General features: G+C 35.5%; 1 protein-coding gene across 8 annotated transcripts in view; it reads left to right on the plus strand.

The window, feature by feature from the left end:
- DNAI7 (dynein axonemal intermediate chain 7) overlaps positions 1-24,981 on the plus strand; it is a 61,499-nt gene that overhangs the window by 34,165 nt on the left and 2,353 nt on the right. For 5 of the 8 annotated variants that reach the window (XM_045554190.1, XM_045554192.1, XM_045554194.1 and 2 more), the window contains 5 exons: positions 8,616-8,691; positions 12,754-12,914; positions 14,310-14,466; positions 17,848-18,062; positions 20,506-20,676. In XM_045554190.1, coding sequence (XP_045410146.1) covers positions 8,616-8,691; positions 12,754-12,914; positions 14,310-14,466; positions 17,848-18,062; positions 20,506-20,676 — 780 coding nt within the window. The remainder of the gene's footprint in view (positions 1-8,615; positions 8,692-12,753; positions 12,915-14,309; positions 14,467-17,847; positions 18,063-20,505; positions 20,677-24,981) is intronic. The other 3 variants (XM_045554193.1, XM_045554195.1, XM_045554197.1) reach the window with 3 other exon arrangements.

The raw sequence follows: 24,981 nt of genomic DNA on the forward strand, positions 1-24,981 counted from the left end.
GTAAAAAAAAAAGTGTACAAATCAGTAAGACCATTTCCTAATATAAAATTAAGCAAAGGACATGAGCAGGCAGTTGAGAAATACAATGAGCCAACAAAATATGAAAGTATACTCAACCAAATAATCAAATTAAAAAAAATATATTATCAGATTGAGCATGGAGGGAGGAACACATTTTCAAATACCGTTACAAGTGTGAATTCGTACAATCACTGTTTGGCACTGTGTAAATGTGCATATGATTAGTGATTTTACTTTTAGTAATTCATTATTAGGGAATAATAGGGCAAATAAGTAAAAATGAATATGCCAAAGTGTTCATTGATGTATTTTTAATAGTAGCAAAAAAAGTCCACAGATTAATTGTAAAATATACAAACAAATACTAGTCACCACTTAAAATGATGATGCAGACTTTATATACTTTTATATGGCGAGATGCCCAGGATGTATTGTTAAGATATTTTTTAAGTTAAAAACTCTATCTGCAATATGATTCTGTTTTTCCGAATGCATAGAAAATATCTGGAAGCCTATTCACAATAGAGTGGCGATCTTTGGTGGTAGGGGAAAAGGCATGGGAAAAGTAGGATGGTGGTATATTATCAGTGATTTTTACTCTCCGTACACTCCTGTATTATTTGAATTTTCAGTAAATAAATACTGAACACACATTACTTTGCTCACAGGAAATGAAACAATGTATTTCCTGTTTTGGTTTGAAAGGCGGAAGAGTTCATGATAAACCTCTCTGCCGCTATACTTACTCTTCTGTGAAATTCCCTTCTTCCTATCACCCTCATCCACTTTTCCTAACTTCTCCTTGTCTTTCAAGTACTTACTTTAAATTCTAACTCCACAAAGTTCTTCCTGTCTTCTCATATTAAATTAGATGTCCCTCCACTATACTCTTGTTATTCTGTTTAATTATTAGAATTCTTACCTTAAACACTAAATTATGATCTTATTTCGTGATGACTTCATATTCACCATACATAGCACAGAGCCTGTTAAATGATAAGAGCTCAGTGAATGTTTGTTGAATGAATGAATGAACAAGTGAATGAATGGATGGTTGAGTGATAAAAAGCGGGCCCTGACTTGAATCTGATTGGTTGTGAGCAACCTGCATAAGAACAGCCACCCATCTCAGGGAATTCAACCACTATTGCTGTCCAAATTACCATGTTTTAGAGATACTTAAGATCCTTCTCATTACAGTTGGAAGTGCTGGTAATATTAATAATTTCCACTACCTGTAGGGAATCTGCAAGCTTGTCTGTACGGATTCTTGGGACCTTCTCAGCAGTTCTGAGCACCCCCTTTCACCTCCCTCATGATCTGGCATAAGGCAGGGCAATAGGAAGACTTTGTTTTCATCACTGCAACAGCCTCAGGAGAGGTATGCTCCTCCCATTCTAGTTGGAACTCTGAGTCTGAAGCAATATTTGTAGATGGTGGTGAAGTTTGTATTCCTTTGTAATCACAACCACATGGGAACTATCATAACCCTAAATGTCATTCGTAACACTATTAGTGGGTGTCTGACAAAATGTATTCTAAATTTTAAAAACCGGCATATGAATTCATGAAATTCAACTTTCGTGTGCATGTGTGTAAATTAGAGACTACCTGTAAGTTCAGTAAGCAAACTGATATGTTTCGGTTTTTACAACATTTTTTTTTTTTTGGTTTAGCATAAACTGCGTACCTCATTGTTTTATTTTATTTTAATTCATTCAGTCTTCTTTTTTTTTTTTTTTTCTATTGTTCCAGTGAAGTGCAGTGGTGTCATCATAGCTCACTGCAACCTCAAACTCCTGGGCTCAAGGGATCCTCCTGCCTCAGCTCCCCAGTAGATGGGACAACAGGCACGCGCCTCCATGCCCAGCTAAGTTTTCTATTTTTGGTAGACATGGGGTCTTGCTCTTGCTCAGGCTGGTCTCCAACTCCTGAGCTCAAGCAGTCCTCCTGCCTTGGTCTCCCACAGTGCTAGGATTACAGGTATGAGCCACCACACCTGGCCTTCACTCATTTTAGTTTGGCATATTTTATTATAAATATTATATCTTTATAGTGACTTTAGAGACTGATGCAAGGCAAATATATAATGTAGAAATTTATGACCCACAATATATGTGTTATGTTTGATATGTGAGATAATCACAAATAACAAGTATTTAGTACTTAATTTAAAAACTAAATCTCAACGTTAGAAATGATACAAATTATCTTTCCTTTTTCATGGGTGTATTAAGAGCTTTGCCACTAGAGGGCACTTAATACCATATTTTAGTTAACTTAAATGTGTAAAATAATAATAATATTGTAGGTATTGGGTAATACTGTGTTCCCAATTAATATATCATACAAAATATTTAGAAAAGCCCAATTTTATGAAAAACTAGCAGATTTATGAGAAATTTTTCACATGGTAATCACTAGAAAGCTTTTAGTGATCTAAGGAAACTGCAAGATAGTATGTGGGTCTTTGAACTTTTTAAAGTTCAAGTTGAAAGTTGTCTCTGTCTTTAAGATACTCTAAATAAACAGATATAAGATTTAACATAAATATTATATATATATGTTATTTATCAATCATTTACAAAGTACCTACTATAAGGAATTCAACATGATCTTACTTTTAATGAGCCAACAGTCTTGTAGAGGAGAATAACAATTACCATACATTCCAATATGTACGATGAGAGATATTATGCATGGGGGTTAAGAGATCAAAATTAATACAAAAAAAACAAGCAAACGGAGTGGAATTCTTCCCTGATGAAGTATTATTTGAGCTGAATCTTTTGATATAGGCATGGACTTTATATAATATGTGGCTTGGAAATGTTATTCTTGTACTATGTAAAGAACAAACTGAGGGGACAGTAAAAGCACAGTATCTAGTTAAATAATACTGGTAAGGCATGAGAGGTCATGGTAGCTTGGATGAAGGTGGTAGTAAGAGCTGGATATGTTTGGGATATGTTTTGGAGGTAAAATAAACAAATCTTGCTGAGTTTTTATTTTGAGAAACTAGGCAGATGGTGGTGTAATTTACCAAAATGAACAAGAATGGAGTGAACCAGTTGAGAGTGGCTGTGAAGCCAGAATTTTGTTTGGGTCATGGTAAATTTAGGACACACAAATGGAAATGTCAAGTAGGCAAAAGTGAATCTGGAGTTCAGAGGAAACTCAGACACAGCTGCTATGTGCATGTTCATGTGCAGGTTGTGTAGTAAACTCCTCTGTAGTCAAGCAGTGCACAATGTGTGTGTCTAAAGAGCATCACTAGCTTATGTTAGGGAACCATCATCCTATAGATGGTATTTAAACCCACAGGAATGAATGAAACTTCGGCAGACTCAGGATAATCACTCTTAACTTTTATCTAAAATGAAGCAAGCGGCTGGGCGCAGTGGCTCACGCCTGTAATCCTAGCACTCTGGGAGGCCGAGGTGGATGGATCGCTCAAGGTCAAGAGTTCAAGACCAGCCTGAGCAAGAGTGAGACCCCGTCTCTACTAAAAAAATAGAAAGAAATTATCTGGCCAACTAAAATATATATAGAAAAAATTAGCCGGGCATAGTGGCACATGCCTGTAGTCCCAGCTATCCGGGAGGCTGAGGCAGTAGGATTGCTGAAGCCCAGGAGTTTGAGGTTGCTGTGAGCTGGGCTGACGCCACGGCACTCACTCTAGCCCGGGCAACAAAGCGAGACTCTGTCTCAAAAAATAAATAAATAAATAAATAAATAAAATGAAGCAAGTAATATTATATTTTCAAAACACATCTTCTTCCTTATCAAGAGCCAGTTCCAATAATTTATTCTGAAGTTATAGTAAAATTTAAATTATCTTTTGATGAAAAAAATGGATTTCAGACCAATGAACTACTTTTGTATAGATCTGATGATTGACAGTAAAATTCAAGACATTCTATCAAATTTGTAGTGTCATTGCCAACATTTTACAGATATATCAATATCATCTACTTCATTAATTGTTGGTATCAGTTTCCTATATTCTCTTCAGAACGATTTTTATGGCTTTTGATTGATTTAGTTATGTTTTTACATTTAAATCTTTTATCCATCTGGAATTTATTTTAGTGTAAAGTGAGAAGAATGAATCTAAATTTATTTTATTGCAAATCTTAGCCAGCTGTCTCAAAACACTTACCATGTAAACCTAGGCTTTTTCTATTGATCTGAAATGCCATATGCTAAATTCCCAAGTGGATCCTAAGATCTATTTTTAGAATCTCTGTTTTCACTGATCCACCTATTCATGATCCAGATTATGTTTTTATAACAAATTGAAATTGCACATATATTAAAAGAATTTCCATGTTATAATATCTATGCATTTATCAAGTTGCAATGAAAGTGCTTTGCTACTTAGCATTCCATGAAGTTCTTCTATATTATAAAAAGCCAGGTCCAGTATATATTGGGCCAACATGTCATTGAAAAGTTATACTTTAGCTACCTGCTTCTCTTCTTCATATTTTGTCAACATTTCCAAGCAAATATCTTTTAGAAAATGTTATTTACTATAGATTTATCATAAATCTATAAATCTAGTGCAAGTCAAATAAAATTTCCAATCAGTAATTTTTGAGACTTGAAAAAACACTATGAAAGTTTAGAAGAAAAAAAATACCTGGTTGGCTGGGCATGGTGGCTAATGCCTGTAATCCTAGCACTCTGGGAGGCCGAGGAGGGAGGATCACTTGAGCTCAGGAGTTGGAGACCAGCCTGAGCAAGACTGAGACCCCATCTGTACTAAAAAATAGAAAATGTCAGCTGGGCATGGTAGTGCGCACCTGTAGTCCCAGCTGCTTGAGAGGCTGAGGCAGGAGGATTGCTTAAGCCCAGGAGTTTGAGGTTGCTGTGAGGTAGGCTGACACCGTGGCACTCTAGCTTGGGTGACAGAGCGAGATTCTGTCTCAAAAAAATAATAAAATAAGTAAATAAAACTCGCAAAAAAATACATGGAAAATAGCCAATTTCGTAACAGAATTATGATGAAAGAAGACTTTTATTGCCAGATATAAAAAAATGATGAAAACACAAGTATTTTGTTGGCTTTATTGCCAACAAACACAAGAAGCTTTATAATGTATAAAACTAGGAAGGATTATATTGTCAACAAATGAGATTTAAAGTTTAAGTTTTGTGCAGGAGCATGTTCTGATGACAGAGATGCAATGACAGGAGAGCATTCTAGAGTAGTTATCAAAATTAAGGTGCTGGCAGTAGAATGTAAATTGACACACTACTTTCTTCATTAAGAAGTCTAACTTCAAAAAAGAGTCAATTGAGCTAACGAGCAATAAAAACTTTTTTAAAAATTGAATTATGTAAAAGCAATGTGCTAAATGCAAGATTATTCTCTGTAGTATGTGATGATATAGAAGCCTATAAATTCCTTCCTGTTACTGCATGCTTAAGTACCATGGTTATCAGTTGAAGAAGTCTGAATTCTTATTGTTCTACAACGTGAGAAACCAGTTTGGTCTAAACTCTTTGAAGAGTTCTCAACTTTTTGAAGATGTGAATTAGCCCAACTTGCTTCTTGGTCTGATATCTTTGGTATTTTTAATGATCAGAATCTTCCCTGTAAGAAATATAGCTTGTTTTTTAAAGGTAAATAATATTAAATATCAAAGGCCACCTGAATGTTGCACAGGTACCTCAAATTCAACATTCCACAGTTGAATTCATTACTTTTCCCCAAACCTGTTCTTCCTCCTCCTTTTTTTGTTAATTGTTGCCACTGTTCACCTGATTACCTAAACTTGAAAGTGAGCCTCAGCACCAATCACCCTCCAAGTTATGTTGATTTTACCCCCTCTTGGTGGCCCTGCCTGCTTCTACCTTGGGTCAGGTCCTGATCCTCTCTACCCTGGACTTCTAACACTTCATTGAATGGGCCATTCAGCTGGCCACTGGAATACTCTTTCCAAATGCAAATTTCTTCATGGTAGTTTCCTACTGAAGGCCTTTTGTGAGCTCTTTTACCAGTGGGAGAAATTCTGAAGTCCTTAGAGTGGCATCCAAAGCTCTCCAGTCTCAGATCTTTACACTTTTCCTAGCATGCCTCACTCTAACCGTACAGACCACGTGGGGTGCGTGGAGAATGCAGTAGTGTTAAAACTCATCAAGAGGAAGACACCTAGGGCAATATGGTGATGAGAGTGAGGAAAAGGATAGTTCACTGAGGGGCCTTGCCTTTGTATGGTGGTTGAGGATGAGAGTGAGTCGTGGGATTAACCGGCTTTAAGTTTCTGACTAGAATTCTGGTATAGGTTATTCTGTTGCTGTGGAAATGCAGGTATTATGTGAGGTCAAATGAAGTTTCCTGGATATTGTGCAATTTGCAAGTATTAGCACACATATACCAACTTTTTAATTTTTTATTTCTAATTATTATGGGTACATAAGAATTGTATATCTTTATAGGGTACATGTGATATTTCGATACAGGCATACATTGTGAATTATTCAAATCAGGGTAATTGGGGTATCCATCATCTCAGGCATTATCCTATCTTTGTGGTAGGAACATTCCAATTCCACATGTTTAGTTATTTTAAAGTATATACTAACTTGTTGATTATAGTCACTTTGTTGTGTTATCAAACTATATTTTTTGCACCCATTAACTGTCCCCACTCTATTCCCTGCTCCCCTTCCCAGCCTCTGGTAACCATCATTCTACTCTCTGTCTCCATGAGATCAGTTGTTTTTATTAATAATATTTAGCTCTCACATATGAATGAAAACATGCACGATTTATCTTTCTGTGCTTCATTTATTTTACTTAACATAATGTTCTCCAGTTCCATCCATGTTGTTGCAAATGGCAGGATTTCATTGTTTTTTTGTAGCGATAAAATATTCCATTGTGTATATGCACCACAATTTCTTTATTCATCCACTGATAGCCAAGATTGATTCCAGATCTTGGCTATTATGAATAGTGCTACAATAAATATAGGAGTGCAGATATCTTTTTGATATACTGAATTCCCCTCCTTTGGATATATGCCCAGCAGTGGGATTGCAGGATCATATGGTAGTTCTATTTTCAGTTTTTTGAGGAACCTCCATATTGTTCTCCATAGTGGTTGCACTAATTTACATTCCCACCAATAGTGTACATGGGTTCCCCTTTCTCTACATCCTCTCCAGCATTCATTATTGCTTATCTTTTTGATAAAAACCATTTAACTGGGGTGAGATGGTATCTCACTGTAGTTTTTTTTTTTTTGCTTGTTTGTTTTGTTTTGTTTTGTTTTGTTTTGTTTTTGAGACACGGTCTCACTCTGTTGCCCAGGCTAGAGTGAGTGCCATGGCATCCATCAGCCTAGCTCACAGCAACCTCAAACTCCTGGGCTTAAGCAATCCTTCTGCCTCAGCCTCCCGGGTAGCTGGGACTACAGGCATGCGCCACCATGCCCGGCTAATTTTTTTTTTCTATATATATTTTTAGCTGTCCAAATCATTTCTTTCTATTTTTAGTAGAGATGGGGGTCTCGCTCTTGCTCAGGCTGGCCTCGAACTCCTGACCTCGAGCAATTCACCAGCCTCGGCCTCCCAGAGTGTTAGGATTACAGGCGTGAGCCACCACGCCCGGCCCTCATTGTAGTTTTGATTTGCATTTCTCTGATGACTAATGATGTTGAGCATTTTTTCATATACCTGTTGGCCATTTGTATGTCTTCTTTTGAGAAATATGTATTCAGATCCTTTGCCCATTTTTAAATTAGATTACTTCATTTTTTTCTATTGAGTTGGGGTATTTTATTTCCAAATTCGTATAACAACACTGCATTTATCTAGTGTTTTATAGTATACAAAGTTATTTTACTTCCATTATTTTATTTGACCCTCAAAACAGTTATCTCCCAAAAGTTCAGTTTCCTTGTCTCTTAGGATTGTTTGCAAGATGTGCTATATGTCTGGTACATAATTAAATACCAAATATGTTGTTATTGGTATATCAAGAGGCTCATAATAGTTAAATGACTTGCTCAAGGTCACAAAAGTTAAGTTAGTGGCAGATTTAGATACAATGTCTAGATCTTATGAGCCCCTCTTTGGTATTCTTTTTACTACACCAGAGTATAATGAGATAATATCTACTACATTACTTGATGCATAGCATCTTTAATTTCCTTGAGTGACTTACCCAAAACCAAGCTTTGGAATTACTGGACAGAGAGCTGGTTATCAAATTTAAGCAAAATCTATCCCTTGTCTAACATTAAAATACAAATATAAATACAAATAAATACCATAAATACTTATTTTTTTATAGCTTGCATTACTTCCCAGTGTCTGTATTTTACACTTTAGGGTTTCCAGCAGAGAATCTGAGCAGGCTACCTCCTACCCTTGTGAAGTTCTATGGGGATGTGCTCTCATTTCAATGTCGCTTTTTAAAATACTGATTTTGACTCCAGTTTTATGCTATAACAAGTATCAGTTTGGGTCCCTCAAATTAAGGTAGCAGGCATCTAAAGTGAGAACTGGAACAGAAAGAGAATGACTCTGGGCTGAAGCAGACACTGATAACCACACCCATCTGTCGTGTTTTTTTATAGATTTCTGCTGAGGAAGAATCTGAAGCCATAAAAGGTGAACTGGAGATGAAATTATTCAGTGAAACAGTTTCAGCAGGTATTCTAAATTTCATTCTTAGATTTCAACTTTATTGAGATTTTCTTCGTACTAAAGAAATGCAAAGTCATTGTAAAAAATTTCAGATGTTGCAGAAATACATTTAAAGTGAAAAGTCTTAATAGTCCCTTTTCTGAGATAACTAGTGTTAACAGATTTTTTATTTGCTTTCTCTCTCTCTCTTTATTTTTAATAAAACCATAGAATCATATCACACAGGTGTTTTTGTTGAAAATTACTTTTTTCCTCCTAATAATATGGTATATACATAAACACAATACATGTTCTACGTAAATGAATAATATTCAACACTATTCTAAGTAAGAACACATTGGTAACCTTTTTGTAGAAGCTGTATAATTCCATCCAGTAATGGAACATTACTTAAAATCCCTATTGATAGATAAGTTACTTCTAATTTTTATTATTACACACAATAATGTTGTAATGAACTTTTACAAGCACACAAACACAACTGAAAATTTCTCAACACCTGTGAGCATTCACAAGTTTTTGTATTCAATCTTGTTTTGGCAAATAGTAACTGGATATAGTTTAGAAATGTCAAAGTGATAATAGTGTCTAATTGTCAGTCTTTTACTTTGAGATTTATATACACCTTTTCTATTAACTTTATCATGTTATTGGGTCATTAAATATGAAATGTCTGATTTCAAATCAAGTTTAGTTTATTATATCTCAAACAAGAAGCAGTACAATTAATAAAAGTATGTGCCTAAACTATCGACACAATTTTGCCATCTTAACAGTAGCTTGTTTATGCCAGCAGTGAAGAAGCCTGGAGAGCTAGTGGTGATAAAATCGCCAAAGGCATTTTCCACAGCTTGTTGAGAATTATCTTTCCTTGCAAGAAGTGGCCCAAAGCCTGGATGAAGTTTTAGTCAGTCGGTGCAAGGTCTGGTGAATACAGTGGGTGACAGAGAGTTTCCAAGTCCAGCTTCTGTAGTTTGAGCAGCGTTGTTTTTTGCGACGTGTGGTCTTGCAAGAGGATTGGCCTGTCTCTGTTGACCAGTCTTGGTTGCTTAATCATAAGCATCCTCATCATTTCGTCCACATGGTTGCAGTAGACATCTACTGTAATCAGTTGACTAGGTTTCATGAAGCTGTAGTGGATAATACCAGCACTGGACCACCAAACAGATACCATTAACTTTTTTTGATGAATATTCAGTTTTGGACTGTTTTGGCACTTTGTCTTTATCCAACCATTGTGCAAAACACTTGCAGTTGTCCAAAAGAATTCATTTTTCATCACACCTAACAATATGGTTCAGAAAGGCTCGCCTTTATGTCATGACAGCAAAGAAAGGCAAGCTTCAAGACGATTTCTCTTTTGATGCTCATTTGATTCATGTGGAACCCACCTAAAACTTTACCTTGCCAATTTGTTTCAAATGGTCCAAAATTGTTGGAATAGTAATGTCAAACCTTGCTGCTAATTCATGCGTAGGTTGAGATGGATTCACTTTCACTACAGATTTCAGCTCATCATTATCCACGTTGGTCTCAGGTCACCCACATGGCTCATTTTCAAGATTAAAATCACCAGAATGGAACTTCTCAAACCAGCAGTGTACTGTGTGTTTATTAGCCACGTCCTTCCCAAACACTTTGTTGATATTTTGAGCTGTCTGCGCTGCATTAGAGCCACCTTGGAACGCATATTCAAAAATAATACAAATTTTTGACTTATCCACAGTTTCACAAAAATTGGTCTAAAAAATTTTTTTGAAAGATAATCACAAGCCAAAATGTGTGTTTGAAAGAATGAGGATGTAACTTCACAATTAAAAAAAAAAGAACTATCAAAGTGAAATGTCAGAGATAGCAACTGTCAAACTTAGTACTTAAGGAAATTAGACATTCCATACTTAGTAACCTATACTTCTTCCAATAACTTCTAAGGAATTTATTTTCTGTATATTTCTTAGCATATTTTTCTCAACAGGCCTCTTGTCTACTTCTTCACTTTCTCCCTTTTTTTCCTGTATTTATTTTATTTCAAAATATTAAGGGGATATACATGTTTTTGATACATGGCTTGAGTTAGGGCTATAAATGTGCCCATGACCTGAATAGTGTTCATTGTACCTGTTAGATGGGTTTTTTCCCCTCTCCTCCTCCTGACTTCACTTTTTCTAACACACATTTGTTTCAGCAGTCACTGAGGTTTATATCTTTGTAATTTTTCTAAGCTCTTACTGAGTAATTTTACTGCTGGAAATATGACACTACAGTCAGTAAATGAACCTCTGTCAAAAATACCAAACTTTTCTACCTGGTGATCCCCAAATATTGTAATATATAACTGTCTAAATTTGGACACATTCATTCTTTGTTTTCAGGTAAATATTAACTAAATATATTTAAAATTAAAGACTGTAATTTATTGAAGGTTCACAAGAGAAAAAGGGCAATTGCTTAACTGGAATTGTTTGGTTATTTAGTTTAAAGAGCCTGATCTACATGAGTTAAATGCAGTGTTATCCCAGTGCACTTGCTTTTATGGGAGAGGAAAGTTATAGTAAGAAATAATCATACTAACGGTTCCTGAGGGTTTTTTTTTTTTTTTTTTTGAGACAGAGTCTCACTTTGTTGCCTGGGCTAGAGTGAGTGCTGTGGCATCAGCCTAGCTCACAGCAACCTCAAACTCCTGGGCTTAAGGGATCCTACTGCCTCAGCCTCCCGAGTAGCTGGGACTACAGGCATGCGCTACCATGCCCAGCTAATTTTTTTCTATATATATTTTTAGTTGGCCAGATAATTTCTTTCTATGTTTAGTAGAGATGGGGTCTCGCTCTTGCTCAGGCTGGTCTCGAACTCCTAACCTCGAGGGATCCACCCGCCTTGGCCTCCCAGAGTGCTAGGATTACAGGCATGAGCCATTGCCCCCAGCCCTGAGTTTTTACTGTTTCTGACACCAGTTCTAAGCTTTTTACATGTATTAACCCACTCCTCTCCCAAATTCTATAAGATAGCTTCTACTATTACATCCATTTTGTAGAAGAAACTGAGAATAGAAAAAGTTAATTAGCACATCTTGCCCAAGGTCACACAGCTAATAAAGGGTAAAACCAGTAAGTGGTCTGACTTTCTTTTCATACCTACTACATTACACTGAAAGAATTTTGGTTAAGGATGGGAATGGTCCCTGTGATATGGGACTTCAGATATTTCTTCTGATTGTGTACAGAAAAATATGAAATCATAGAATTTCCTAACACCAGAGATTATCCCATCCAGTTTCTTCACTTTCAAGCCTCCATTCCTATTTTTCTATGAGCTGAGCCTACTTTCGTTGAAAAAAACATTAGCTTTAATTTCATATATGAACCAAAATTTTTTTTTACCATACAACTTTTTCTTTTTTTAGATTTTAAGCCTCATAATATCCAATTTTAAGAAATTAATTTGTCAATTATCAAATTTTTTGTTAAGGCATTTTTTTTTCTTTTTTTGAGACAAGAGTATCACTCTGTTGCCCCAGCTAAAGTGCAGTGACATCATCACAGCTTACTGCAACCTAAAACTTCTAGATTCCAGCAATGCTCCTGCCTCAGCCTCCTGAGTAGCTGGGAATACTATGCCTGTCTAATGTTTCTATTTTTTATAGAGACAGGGTCTCACTCTTGCTCAGGCTGGTCTCAAACTCTTGGCCTCAAGCAGTCCTCCTACCTCAGCCTCCCAGATTGCTAGGATTAAAGGTGTGAGCCACCGTGCCCAGCCCAAACCATGATTTTATCTTTTATAAAATATATTTTTGTTTTTAATAGTAAAACATGCTTATTGTATGAAAATTTCTAAAATCTTAGTATATAAAATAGAAATGAAGCTCTCCCCTGCATCCCATTACACATGCCTATTCCCACTTCCAAGGTTAGCTCTATGAGTTGTTTTGAGTTAACCACTTTTTAAAAGCTTTACTAGCTAGTTAAATAAAAAATTCCTTTACCAGTATTAGAATTTTTTTCATTTTCCTCCTAAGAAAATACAAAAATGTTGTGATCTATTTAGAAACTGTACTCATCTGATTAATTTTAGCACACTTGTTGCTGCTAGAGAATGCTCCTGAAAAGCCAGATCTCTTTGAAGACAATGAGGTGGATTTATGCCAATTCACAACTCTGGGTGGAGTGTACCACTTGGATATTTTGGAGCTTCCCCCACAGTGTAAACCAGTGAAGGGCTGGATGATTGTGGAAGTAGGTTGATTCTTGAATCAAAATTTATAAGTAAAATAGTTTCTCACACTTTTACTTTATTTCAAATTATCTAACATCTAATGAGCTTTAAACCTTATTAAACAAGCACAAAGGTAACAATGTAATTTTAAATAGTCTTAAGTGTATGAGTATTGAAAATTTGAATCAGATACTAAAGTAAAAGAATCTAAAATAATATGAATTTTAAAACTGGAATTCATATATAGTAACTTAATTATAAACACATATCATTATGTTTTGACAGTGCCAATTTGGCTTTAATAATGGTAGTCTAACATTCTACCATATGTACCCAGTTATGTTATCATAGCCTACCACCCTTCGCCTTCTACTCTTTCCTTCTCCTCTCCCCTCCTGCACAGCATGGACATTGATTGCCAGGTACTTCTCACCCTCAGTCCCATCCATTAAGGACGTTAGTGCATTCTTGTATTAGAGAAATATTTATCAACTTTTTTTTTCCTATTATTGCCTCCGAAGGATCCTTCATATGCATTTTTTTCCTAGTTGCCCCTCCCAATAAAATTTTAATATCCTCTTTATCCATAGGTGGGTCCCAGCCTGAGCTGGAGTTTTCAAGCATCTGTCTAAAGATCTGCTATTCTTGAATTTTATCAGAATGTCCTGATACCACTCCATGCTCTCCATTTAAACCCAAAGCATCCTCCTTCAAACCTATTTTTCTCTCCTACAACAAAAAGGTTTTCCTGCTTTTTTCAAGGCTTTGTTCAGTAACCTCCCACCTCCTCTAGAATTTTGTCCTATTCAATTTTTTTTCTCCATTTTCTAACATTTTTAATCTTCTCCCTTTCCTAAATCTTTCTCTACTGCATTCAGATAATGCACAAATCTCCCTTATCCCAGAAAAAATTGCTGCCTGCTTAATTCACTTTCATCCATTCATTTCTACACTTCTCAAAAGATTGTCTGCACTTCTTTCTCTTTTCAGCTACATGCCTTTACCAAGGTATTAGAGCATGTGATTTGGGGTCCCATGGATCTGTTTTTGAGTTCTGGTGCCTCCTTGAAGTCATTTTGTAATCTTTGGCAAAGTACTCTAAGTCTTGTTATTATTGTCTTTGTTAAATATAGGCCTTTAGGATTGCTTGGAGGAATAAAATCATGAATAAGCCCCAGCATAGAACCTGGCTCATAGGAAGTTCTATAATAACCTTCAAATTTAGTGCTTCTTCCCCCCTCAATCATTTTTTTTAGATTTTGTTGTGACATTGTTAGTCAATCTATAGATAAATGGGACCAAACTGCAGTGCTTATTATAATAAAAATAGCTATATAGCTTATTCAGTAATATTTACATTTTTAACTGTTACCACTCAACTTCTAACTTTGTGTTGTTTTGATCATTTTTAAAAGATACTCAAAGAAGGATTACAGAAATACAAGTATCCTCCAGAAACTGCAGAGGAGTATGATCCAGAAAATGTTTTCCCACCTATAGAGGTCATGCTTAAGGTTCATGAGAATGTAATCTTCTTTGAGGATCCTATGGTTGTGAGGTGGGATGCTGAAGGTACAGCAATGCCTTAACCAGCTTGTATAATTATGTAATAAAAAGAGGGATAATAATACAGATCCTTAAATTGAAACAGAAAATGCAGTATGTAAACTGAGTTTTTAATCTTACATATTTCTATGCCAGTTCTAGGGTCTTGTTGTGTTTGCTCTTGATGGGAATAAATAGGGGTTGGAGTTTAAAAATTTATTGGATTTTATAACTATTAGTTTCTAAACTGTTTATTAATATATCTGCTGTAGTCTCTGAACAATTACTTTATGGTTATATCATGTTTCAAAATAAGGAAATGAATGAAAATGTCAGGGTAATTTAGCAAATCAAAAACAAACAAATGAAAAGCCTACTCTCTCATGAAATAACCAAATAATTCAAATTTGGGTGATTAATATTTGATTATTTTAATGTTAATCATTTATAAATTGCAAACAAGTATTGGGGATAGGGAATGGGCAAAATGGGAAATATGAGAAAGAGGAAAACTAGCCATGATATGCCTTTTTAAATTTTTGATTCTTGACCCATGGGAAATGATTGTTTATTCTAAATATTAAATAAATATTAATAAAGTTAGAAATACCAACAGAGATATAAGCTAATGATTTGTTAATCGTTAACAAACACTTCCTTTGGGGTAGGCTTGCTCAATTTTGAAAGGTCTTAGTCTTGTGAATTAATGTATGCACTTTTAAGGATCCTAGGTGTAAGCTGTATAACTTTGTTTTCTTTTTCTTTTTTTAAGTTGTTGTGTGGGTTTTTTTTGTTTTTTTGGTGACAGAGTCTTGCTATGTTGCCCCAGCTAGAGTGCAGCGGCATCATCATAGCTCACTGCAACCTCAAACTCCTAGGCTCAAGCCATTCTCCTGCCTCAGCCTCCTAAGTAGCTGGGACTACAGGCCCACACTGCTGCAGCCGGCTAATTTTTCTATTTTTTGTAGAGATGGTCTTGCTCTTGTTCAGACTGGTCTCCAACTCCTAAGCTCAAGCAATCCTCCGGCCTCAGCCTCCCACAGTGCTAGGATTATAGGTGTGAGCCACTGTGCCCAGCCTGTATAGCTTTGTTTTTAAGGATTATCTTACATTTATCTATTTGTGAAGGGATTTACATAGTTGGTGATAAGTTGGGAACAGATAAGATCATGGAGGCACAGAGCTCTTATATCATTCTACTTAATTATGAGGAATTTAAGAATTTAGGAACAGAGAATTTTAGGACCTTCTATCAAGAAGAGTAAATATTTTGTAGTTTAAACTTTATGAATGCCCCAATGCTCCACATTTTTGCTTGTGTAGACAGAGCCACAAGATATTAATATTATTCTAGAAACAGTTTAGGTATTTAAAAACTAAATTCTTAACAACATATTAAACTATAAAATGCATCAAAATGAACAATTATGTAATTTCTTCTTTCATATTGCTTTAGAGGTGTCACTTTAATGGTAATCCAAGAACAAGACCCCATCTCTACAAAAAATAGAAAAATTAGCCAGGTGTGGTGGTGCACACCTGTAGTCCCAACTACTCGGGAGGCTGAGGCAGGAGAATTATTGAGCCCAGGAGTCTGAGGTTGCAGTGAGTTATGATGATGCCACTGCACTCTAGCCAGGGTGACAGAGCAAGATCCTGTCTCAAAAAAAAAAAAAAGTAATGTTCCTGAATATTTATCACATTAAAAATTATTCACACTAAATTAGAATTAGACAAGGTAAATTATCCCCCACAATTCAGAGAAATATAACTATGCAAAATTTGACTCTATAACAGCAGTAATCAGACAACAGTAATTCACAACTCTAGTAATTTTTAAATTATAGGGAAACTTTTTGCCAGGAAATACTAGAAATTTAGAGAATTTATTTATAGGCAATAATTTTTACCATTACAAATTAAAATAAATTTTGTTAATATGGAAGCAAAAAGAAGAATTAAAAATAATTTAGTTCATCAATATAACTATATTTTTTATATTGAATTTAAGAGAAAAAACTAGTCACGAAACCCTCCATGTGAGAAAAGGAAAGAGAGCCAAATAGAAATGGAGAGTGTCTGGGAAGAGAATGGTTCATTCATTTGTCCTGGAAAGATCTAAACAATGAGAAATACAGAGATAAATGAGACAGTTCTTTCCTCTGGGAGTTTTCAAAGTTGTAGGGGAGTTGGGGGCAGGGGTTGGAGGGAAACATCATACTGTAATACAGCATAGCAGGGCGCTAGAATAGATGCAGAGTGCTCTAGATCCTGGCAGGGACAGGGGCCATCTGAAGAGTCAGGGAAGAATTCTCACAGGGTGGAATATTGAGCAGGGCCTTAGAAATCGAAGAGAACATTTGCATGCAAGTCTTCCTGAAGACTTATGTTTTCAGTTCCCTTGAGGATATACCTAGGAGTGGAATTGCTGGGTTGAATGATAAATTTATATTTAACTTTTTAAAAAACTGCCAAACTGTGTTTCAAAGTAGGTATACCATTTTACATGTCTGCCAGCAGTGTATGAGGTTTCCTGTTTGTCCACATCCTTGACATCTGTTATCTGTCTTTTTGATTATAGCCCTTCTAGGGAGTGTGAAGTGGTATCTCATTGTGGTTTTAATTTGTATTTCCCTAATGACTAATAATGTTAAACATCTTTCTATGTACTTGTTAGCCTTTCATATATCTTCTTTGGTGAAATGTTTATTCATATCATTTACCCACTTTTAAATTGGGTTGTGTTTTTTATTGAGTTGTAAGAGACACAAAAGATTACCTAGTATATGACTGCATTTGTATGAAAAGTCCAAAAAAGACAAATATTTAGAGACTGGAAGTATATTAATGGTGCCTGGGGCTGGAGGTGTGAATGGGAATTAACTGTTTATGGACATAAAGGATCTTATCAGGGGGATAAAAATGTTCTAAATCTGGATTGTGGTGATTTTTTTCACAACTGGGTAAATTTACAAAGTTTAATTGTGTACTTAAAACAGGTGAATTTTAAAGTTGTAACCTTTTTAAAATAAAGGTTAAAAGAGTTTTCTTTATAAGATGAGAAGAGTATTCTAGGAAGAAAGATCTATATGTGCAAAGGCCGAGAGGTGTGTGTGTTGTTGGGGAAGGAAAAAAGTGGGGCTGAAAACAGGTGTGAGAAGTGGTAAGGGACGGAGCCAGAAAAGTGAATCAAAGTTTCATTCTGACAGTTTTACATCCCATGCTGAGTTTGGACTTGATCTTGTAGGCAGGGGAAGTCTCCCAGCACAGTTGGCCTTTTGGTGAGATTCTATTCTAAACATAAAAGGTCAATTCATACACATGGAAATTATTTGGGTAGTTACATTCATCTTATTTTTTATAGGAAAAAAAATGAAACTAATGTCACTTTGTTCATTTATTATAAAGGTAAACATTGGAGAACTGATGGCATCAGTAATGTATCTTACAACCAAGAAGAAAGGCTTATAAAATTCTGCCTGGAAACCTTTGGCCCTGTTACCTTGATTCAAGATACTCATATTAACATGCCATACCAGTCATGGGAATTGAAACCACTTGATGTAAATAATGTACTTTTGACTGTGACTACAGTATTTGCTGAGATTCAGATACAAATTAAGGTGAGTTACTATCACCTCTTTGATGGATATAATAGAGTATATCAAAGCAATCAGCCACTGCTGATTTATATATTGAAATGTCTTTTATAACTACATTTAAAGTATACCTTGAGCTATAATTTCTAAATGAAATATTAATTGGATAATTAAATAGGCAATAACATGTAAGTAGCAAGGCTCAAACCCTAAAGTTACTAGGGATAGGTCAACTAATGAACTGATAAGCCTGGTTGCAGTGTGATTTTCAGAGAGTTTTTGATCCACCCTAAAGAGGCTCCCTGATCTTTACCATTCAGCCATTTCAAATCCCCTTGGAGGCTGGTTTCTCTCTGAATGAGCTTCTATTTCTTTTTAGTCAGCAATTACATAGCCTGAAATTTATGGAGACAGAAGACTGGTGGTTGTCTGGTGCTGGGGGTAGGAATGGGGATTAACTGTAAATGGACATAAGGGATCTTACTGGGAGGGATGAAAATGTTCTAAAACTGATTTATGGTGATATATGTATTACTCAGTAAAGTTACTAAAAATCACTGGATTGTATACTTGAAATGGATGACTTTTGTTACCAAAAGTTTGGCACTTGTCCCCAAGGCCACATCGGAAGAACAAGGACAAGTGGTTTGAGAAGAAGGAAAGAGAAGTTTATTTATTTGCCAGCAAATGAGGAGGTTGGCAGATTCCCATCTTAAAGTACCAACATCCTGCTTCTGAGCAGAAATACAGGGCTTTTAAAGAGGATGGTCTGATTAATCCCATCTTCAGCTAAGACAATCTTTTGACCTCCACCTGGACAATTCCCTTGGGCCATTTCCTGTGGTACAAAGAACAAAGGACACTCCCTTCCCCCTCCTGACCACTGGTCTGAGGCAAGGGTGTAGGCTTTAGTTCTCAAAAAGGTTGAGGAGGTTTTTAAAGAGACAGAAAACATTTTTACCCTTATTGAGGCCATTCTGTTATGATATGTAAAATAAGTCTTAATGTTGTTCTTAAAAAGAGAGATAGCCTGGAATTTTTATTGAATGTTGCAGAAAGACTAGAATATTGTTAAACATTACTTTTAAAACCAGATGAGATGGGACATGGGGATCTCAGGGTAATCAATCTCCAAGGGCCCTTAAAATGCTTCTGGTCTACCCTTACATCTTACAGAGAGGGAAACTGATGCCTGAAGAGATCAGGAGATTAAGTGACCTTTCTGAAATGGTGTAAGGGCTTATAGTTCTGGGAGCCTCCTGTTAGGCTTCCCCTGTACCATCCCAGCGGCTCTGAAGACCCCTGTGCAAAGACTCTTCCTATAATCCCATGGAAGGATAAAAACACCTTCACAATGTTCATTTATTAATATGAAGATTGAAACACCAAAGATTACTCAGTGTACATTTTCAGGTCAGATTTTAAAGGTATATCTGTGCTATCTAATACAGTAGCTACTTGCCACATGTGGCTATTGAGCTTCAGAAATGTGACTAGAGCCAGGCGTGGTGGCTCACGCCTGCAATCCTAGCACTCTGGGAGGCCGAGGTGGGTGGATCCATTGAGTTCAGGAAGTTCGAGACCAGCCTGAGCAAGAGCGAGGCCCCGTCTCTACTAAAAAAAAAAATAGAAATTAGCTAGACAACTAAAAACATACAGAAAAATTAGCTGGGCATGGGTGGTGCATGCCTGTAGTTCCAGCTACATGGGAGGCTGAGGCAGAAGGATGGCTTGAGCCCAGGAGTTTGAGGTTGCTGTGAGCTGACACCATGGCACTCTAGCCCGGGCAACAGAGTGAGACTCTGTCTCAAAAAAAAAAAAAAAAAAAAATGTGACTAGTGCAAATTAATATGTACTGTAACTGTAAAATACATATCAGATTTAGAATACTTGATATAAGAAAAAGAATGTAAACTGTCACATTAATAATTTTATTCTGATTACATATTGAAATATTTTAGATATATTGAGTTAAATAAAATATATTAACATTAAAAAAATTCCAGATGGTAGATGTGAACTCCATACTTTCAAATTGCCACTTTACCAAACTTTATAACTAGATAATAGTTTTACATCATTATGTTAAATTTTACATGTAAAAAATTAAGAATGATACTTGAAATTATCATGATTTTTATCAACTATTTTAATTCAATGTAAACATACACAGATTCTTAGGTCATAACTTATAAAATCAGAGATTTGGGGGATCCTTTAGTCCATTCCTTTGATTGTTCAGAGGAGGCTCAAAAAGAATTATTAATAGTAAACTGCTTATAGTAACATGGGGACTTTGGGATGGAGCTCCCAGATCAGGCCTAACACATGCCTGCCCTGTACTCTTTTTAGTATAGTGATAAATGATTAAAAATATAAAGAATCTAAAGGCCGGGCCTGAAATGATACTGAAGTAATAATTTCAACTTACATAAAAGGTTTTTTTTTTTTTTCTTATTTAACCTAGGAAAACCTCTGCATGTTATCTTCAATCAAACTAAAAGACAAAAAAGAATATTCCTCTATTTTGGAAGGAAAATGGATGACTCCTTTTTCTTTCATTATTGCTTTGAAAGAAGCTGGACTGAATATCTTCCCTAGTGTACACTCTCATTTTTATGTTGTCATAAACAATAAGGCAAGAAGGAATCTTTGCAAAGTTAATGTAGTGGACATTTAGAATGTTAGAAAGTATTAAATTTTATGTAATATTATATTCACCGTGAGGTTTATATGTTCACTTATACAGGATTATATAGTTTAGAAAGGAAGAAAAGAATAAGTGTGAGAAGACCAGAAATCCAGAGTTCTCTCAAGTTTAGTAATTTTCCCCAAGAAAGTAAGCCTGTAGTATGATCTTCATGTTGACAAATGGAGTGTTTCCACAGCTGGTCAGTTTATTGCAAAGGTAGTCTAAGTGACTTCTCATTTTATATATTTTCTTTCTTTTTCCATGACTGGATATATGTAATATTTCTTAAAAGGGTAAATAACTCTGCACTTTCCTTAACTTGGTAAATTAAGCAAAATTAAACATATACAAGGACCACCAATGTACTTACTTCCTTTGATTTCTTGGCAGAGCCTCCATGTCTGTATACTGCTTCATGTTATTCATAAAGTTTTAGTACAAATACTATGATGTTCTAGTTACTGTAGCCTTGTAGTATAGTTTGAAGTCTGGTAATGTGATGCCTCCAGATTTGTTCTTTTTGTTTAAGATTGCTTTGGCTATTCAGGCCCTTTTCTGGTTCCAAACGAAGCATAGAATTATTTTTTTTAGATCTGTGAAATATGATATTGCTATTTTGGTGGAGATTGCTTTGAATCTTTAAATCACTTTGGGCAGTATAGACATTTTTATGATGTTGATTTTACCAACCATGAGCATGATAATTTTTTTTATTTGTGTCACTTTGATTTCTTCCATCAGTGTTTCATAGTTCCTCTTGTACAAATCTTTCACCTCCTTGGTTAAGTATATTCCTAAGTATTTTATTTTTATTTTCTTTGTAGCGATTGTGAATGGTATTGAGTCTTTGCTTTGACTCTCAGCTTGACTGTTACTGGTATATAGGAGTGCTACTGACGTGTGTACATTGATTTTGTAAGCTGAGACTTTGCTGACTTTATTTATTAATTACAGGAGTCTCTTGCTGGAGTCTGTGGAGTTTTCTAGATATGAGATCAGATCGTCAGCAAAAAATGATAGTTTGACCTCCTCTTTCTCGATTTGGATATCCTTTATTTCTTTCTCTTGCCCAATTACTCTGGCTAGGACTTCCAGCACTATGTTGAATAGAAGTGGCGACAGTTGACATCCTTGTCTTGTTCCAGTTCTTAGGGGAAATGCTTTCAACTTGTCCCATTGAGCGTGATGTTGGGTATGGATTTGTCATACATGGCTTTTATAATTTTGAGATATGTTCCTTCTGTGCCTAGTTTATTAAGAGTTTTTTTATCATGAAAGGGTGCTGGATTTTGTCAAATGCTTTTTCTGCATCTATTGAGATGATCATATGGTCTTTGTTTTCACTTCCATTTATGTGGTAAATCACATTTTTAAAAATTATTTCAAAATATTACAGGGGTATAAATGTTTTTGGTTACAAGGATCGCTTTTGTTATGCTTGAGTCAGGGTAAGTGTGCCTATCACCCAGATAGTGTACATTGTACCTGTTAGGTAGGTTTTTGCTCATTCCCTCCTTCCCCTGCTTGATTTCCACTGAGTTTTACTTCCCTCTGTTCACATATCTGCTCATCAGTTAGTTCCAATTTAATAGTGAGTACATGTGGTGGTGGTTTTTCCATTCTTTAGGATATGGAAATCACTTCCATAGGATAATGGTCTCCTGTTCCATCCAAATTGTTGCAAAAGGCCTTAATTTATCCTTCTTCATGGCTGAGTAGTATTCCATTGTATACATATACCACATTTTGTTAATACACTCATGAATTGATGGGCACTTGGGTTGATTCCACATCTTTGCAATGGTGAATTGTGCTGCAATACACATTCACGTGTATGTTTTATAAAATGTCTTTTTTTCCTTTGGATAAATACCCAGTAGTGGAATTGCTGGATCAAATGGTATGTCTACTTTTAGTTCTTTCAGGTATCTCCATACTGTTTTCCACAGAGATTGTACTAATTTTCAGTCCCACCAACAGTGTAGAAGTGTTCCTTTCTCTCTGCATCCATGCCAGCATGTTTTTTTGTTGTTGTTTTGTTCTTTTCTCAGTCTTTATTGAATATAATACATATTACACAAAGTACATTCATTCTAAGTGTACTTAATGAGTTTTAGTAATGTATATAGTTGTGCAATATCATGACAATCCAGTTTTTGAACTTTTATCACCTCTAAGAAGTTCCCTTATGCCCCTCTACAGTAAATTTCTGCCTTTATCTAGTCTCAGACACCATTTGTTTGCTTTCTATTTCTGTAGATTTTACTTCTTTATAAGTTTCATATAAATAGAATTATATAACATAACAGCATCTATTGTTTTTGGACATTTTAATAAAAGCTATTCTAACTGGGGTTAGCTGATATCTCATTGTGGTTTTAATTTGCATTTCCCTGATGATTAATTATGTTGAGCATTTTCATATGTTTATTGGCCATTTGTCTATCTTCTTTTGAAAAGCTTCTGTTCATGTCTTTTTCCCACTTTTTAATGTTTTTTTTTTTTTCTTCTTGCTGGTTTGCTTAAGTTCTTTGTAGATTCTGGTTATTAGCCCTTTATCAGATGTATAGCTTGTGAATATTTTCTCCCATTCTGAAGGTTGTCTGTTTGGTCTGTTGATTATTTTGTTAGCTGTGCAGAAGCTTTTTAATTTTATCAAGTCCTATTTATTTATTTTAGTTGTTGCTGTGATTGCCATTGAGGTCTTCTTCATAAATTCTTTACATAGGCCAATATCTAGAAGAGTTTTTCCAACATATTCTTCTAGAGTTCTTATGCCTTACATTGAAGTCTTTTATCTGTCTTGAATTAATTTTTGTGAGTAGTGAGAGATGGATCCCGTTTCATTCTTCTGCATGTGGCTATCCAATTCTCCCAGCACCATTTATTGAATAGGGCTTCTTTTTCCCAGTATATGTTGTTGTCTGCTTTATGAAAGGTCAGTTGGCTGTATGTGGATGGTTTTATATCTGGGTTCTCAGTTCTGTTCCATTTGTCTATGTCTCTATTTTTGTACCACTACTGTGCTGTTTTGTTTACTATAGCCTTGTAGTGTAGTTTGAAGTCTGATAATGTGATGCCTCCAGATTTGTTCTTTTTGCTTAAGATTGCTTTGGCTATTGAGAATATTTTCTGGTTCCAAATGAAGCACAGAACTTTTTTTTCTAGATCTCTGAAATATGATATTGGTATTTTGATGGGGATTGCATTGAATCTGTAAATCACTTTGAGTAGTATGGACATTTAATGGTGTTGATAATACCAATCCAAGAACATGATGTGTTTTCCCATTTTTTTTGTGTCATCTGCAATTTCTTTTCTCAGTGTTTTGTAGTTCTCTTTGTAGAGATCTTTCATGTCCTTGATTAAGCATATTCTTAGGTATTTTATTTTCTTTATAGCTACTATGAATGTTACTGGGTCTTTTGACTCTCAGCTTTACTGTTACTGGTATAAAGGAATGCTTATTTGTGTATGTTGATTTTGTAACCTGAGAACTTTGCTGATTATCAATTCCAGGAGTCTCTTGGTGGGCTCTGTGGGATTTTTTAGATATAAGATCAGACCATCTGCAAAAAGCAATAGTTTGATATCACCTTTCCTGATTTGGATTTGCTTTCTTTCTTTCTCTTGCCTGATTACTCTGGCTAGGACTTCCAGCACTATGTTGAATAGAAGTGGTCATGGGCACCCTTTTCTTGTTCCGGTTCTTAGAATGCTTTCAACATTTTCTCATTCAGCATGATGTTGGCTGTGGGTTTGTCGTTATATGGCTTTTATAATCTTGAGGTATGTTCCTTCTATGCATGATCTGTTGAGGGTTTTTGTCATTAAAGGGTGCTGGGCTTTGTTGAATGCTTTTTCTGCATCAATTGAGAGGATTTTTGCATCTATATTTAGGAGGGATATTAGTCTGTAGTTTTTTTATTGTGTCCTTTTCTGGCTTTGGAATCAAGGTGATACTTGCTTTATAGAGTGAATTGGAAGGATTCCCTTATTCTCAGTATTATGAAATAATTTCTGCAGTATGGATATCAGCTCTTCTTTGTAAGTCTGGTAGAATTCGGCTGTGAATCCATCTGGTACGGGCTTTTTCTGGGTTGGAAGATTTTTTTATTACTGCTTCCGAGTTCTATTTCTTCCTAATTGATTCTGAGAGATTGTGTGTTTCCAGGAATTTGTCCATTTTCTAGTTTATATGCATAGAGATTTTCATAATATTCATGGAAAGTTTTAGTTAAATAAGATGCC

This window comes from Lemur catta, chromosome 6 (genome assembly GCF_020740605.2).
Source record: "Lemur catta isolate mLemCat1 chromosome 6, mLemCat1.pri, whole genome shotgun sequence".
Lineage (NCBI taxonomy): Eukaryota > Metazoa > Chordata > Mammalia > Primates > Lemuridae > Lemur > Lemur catta.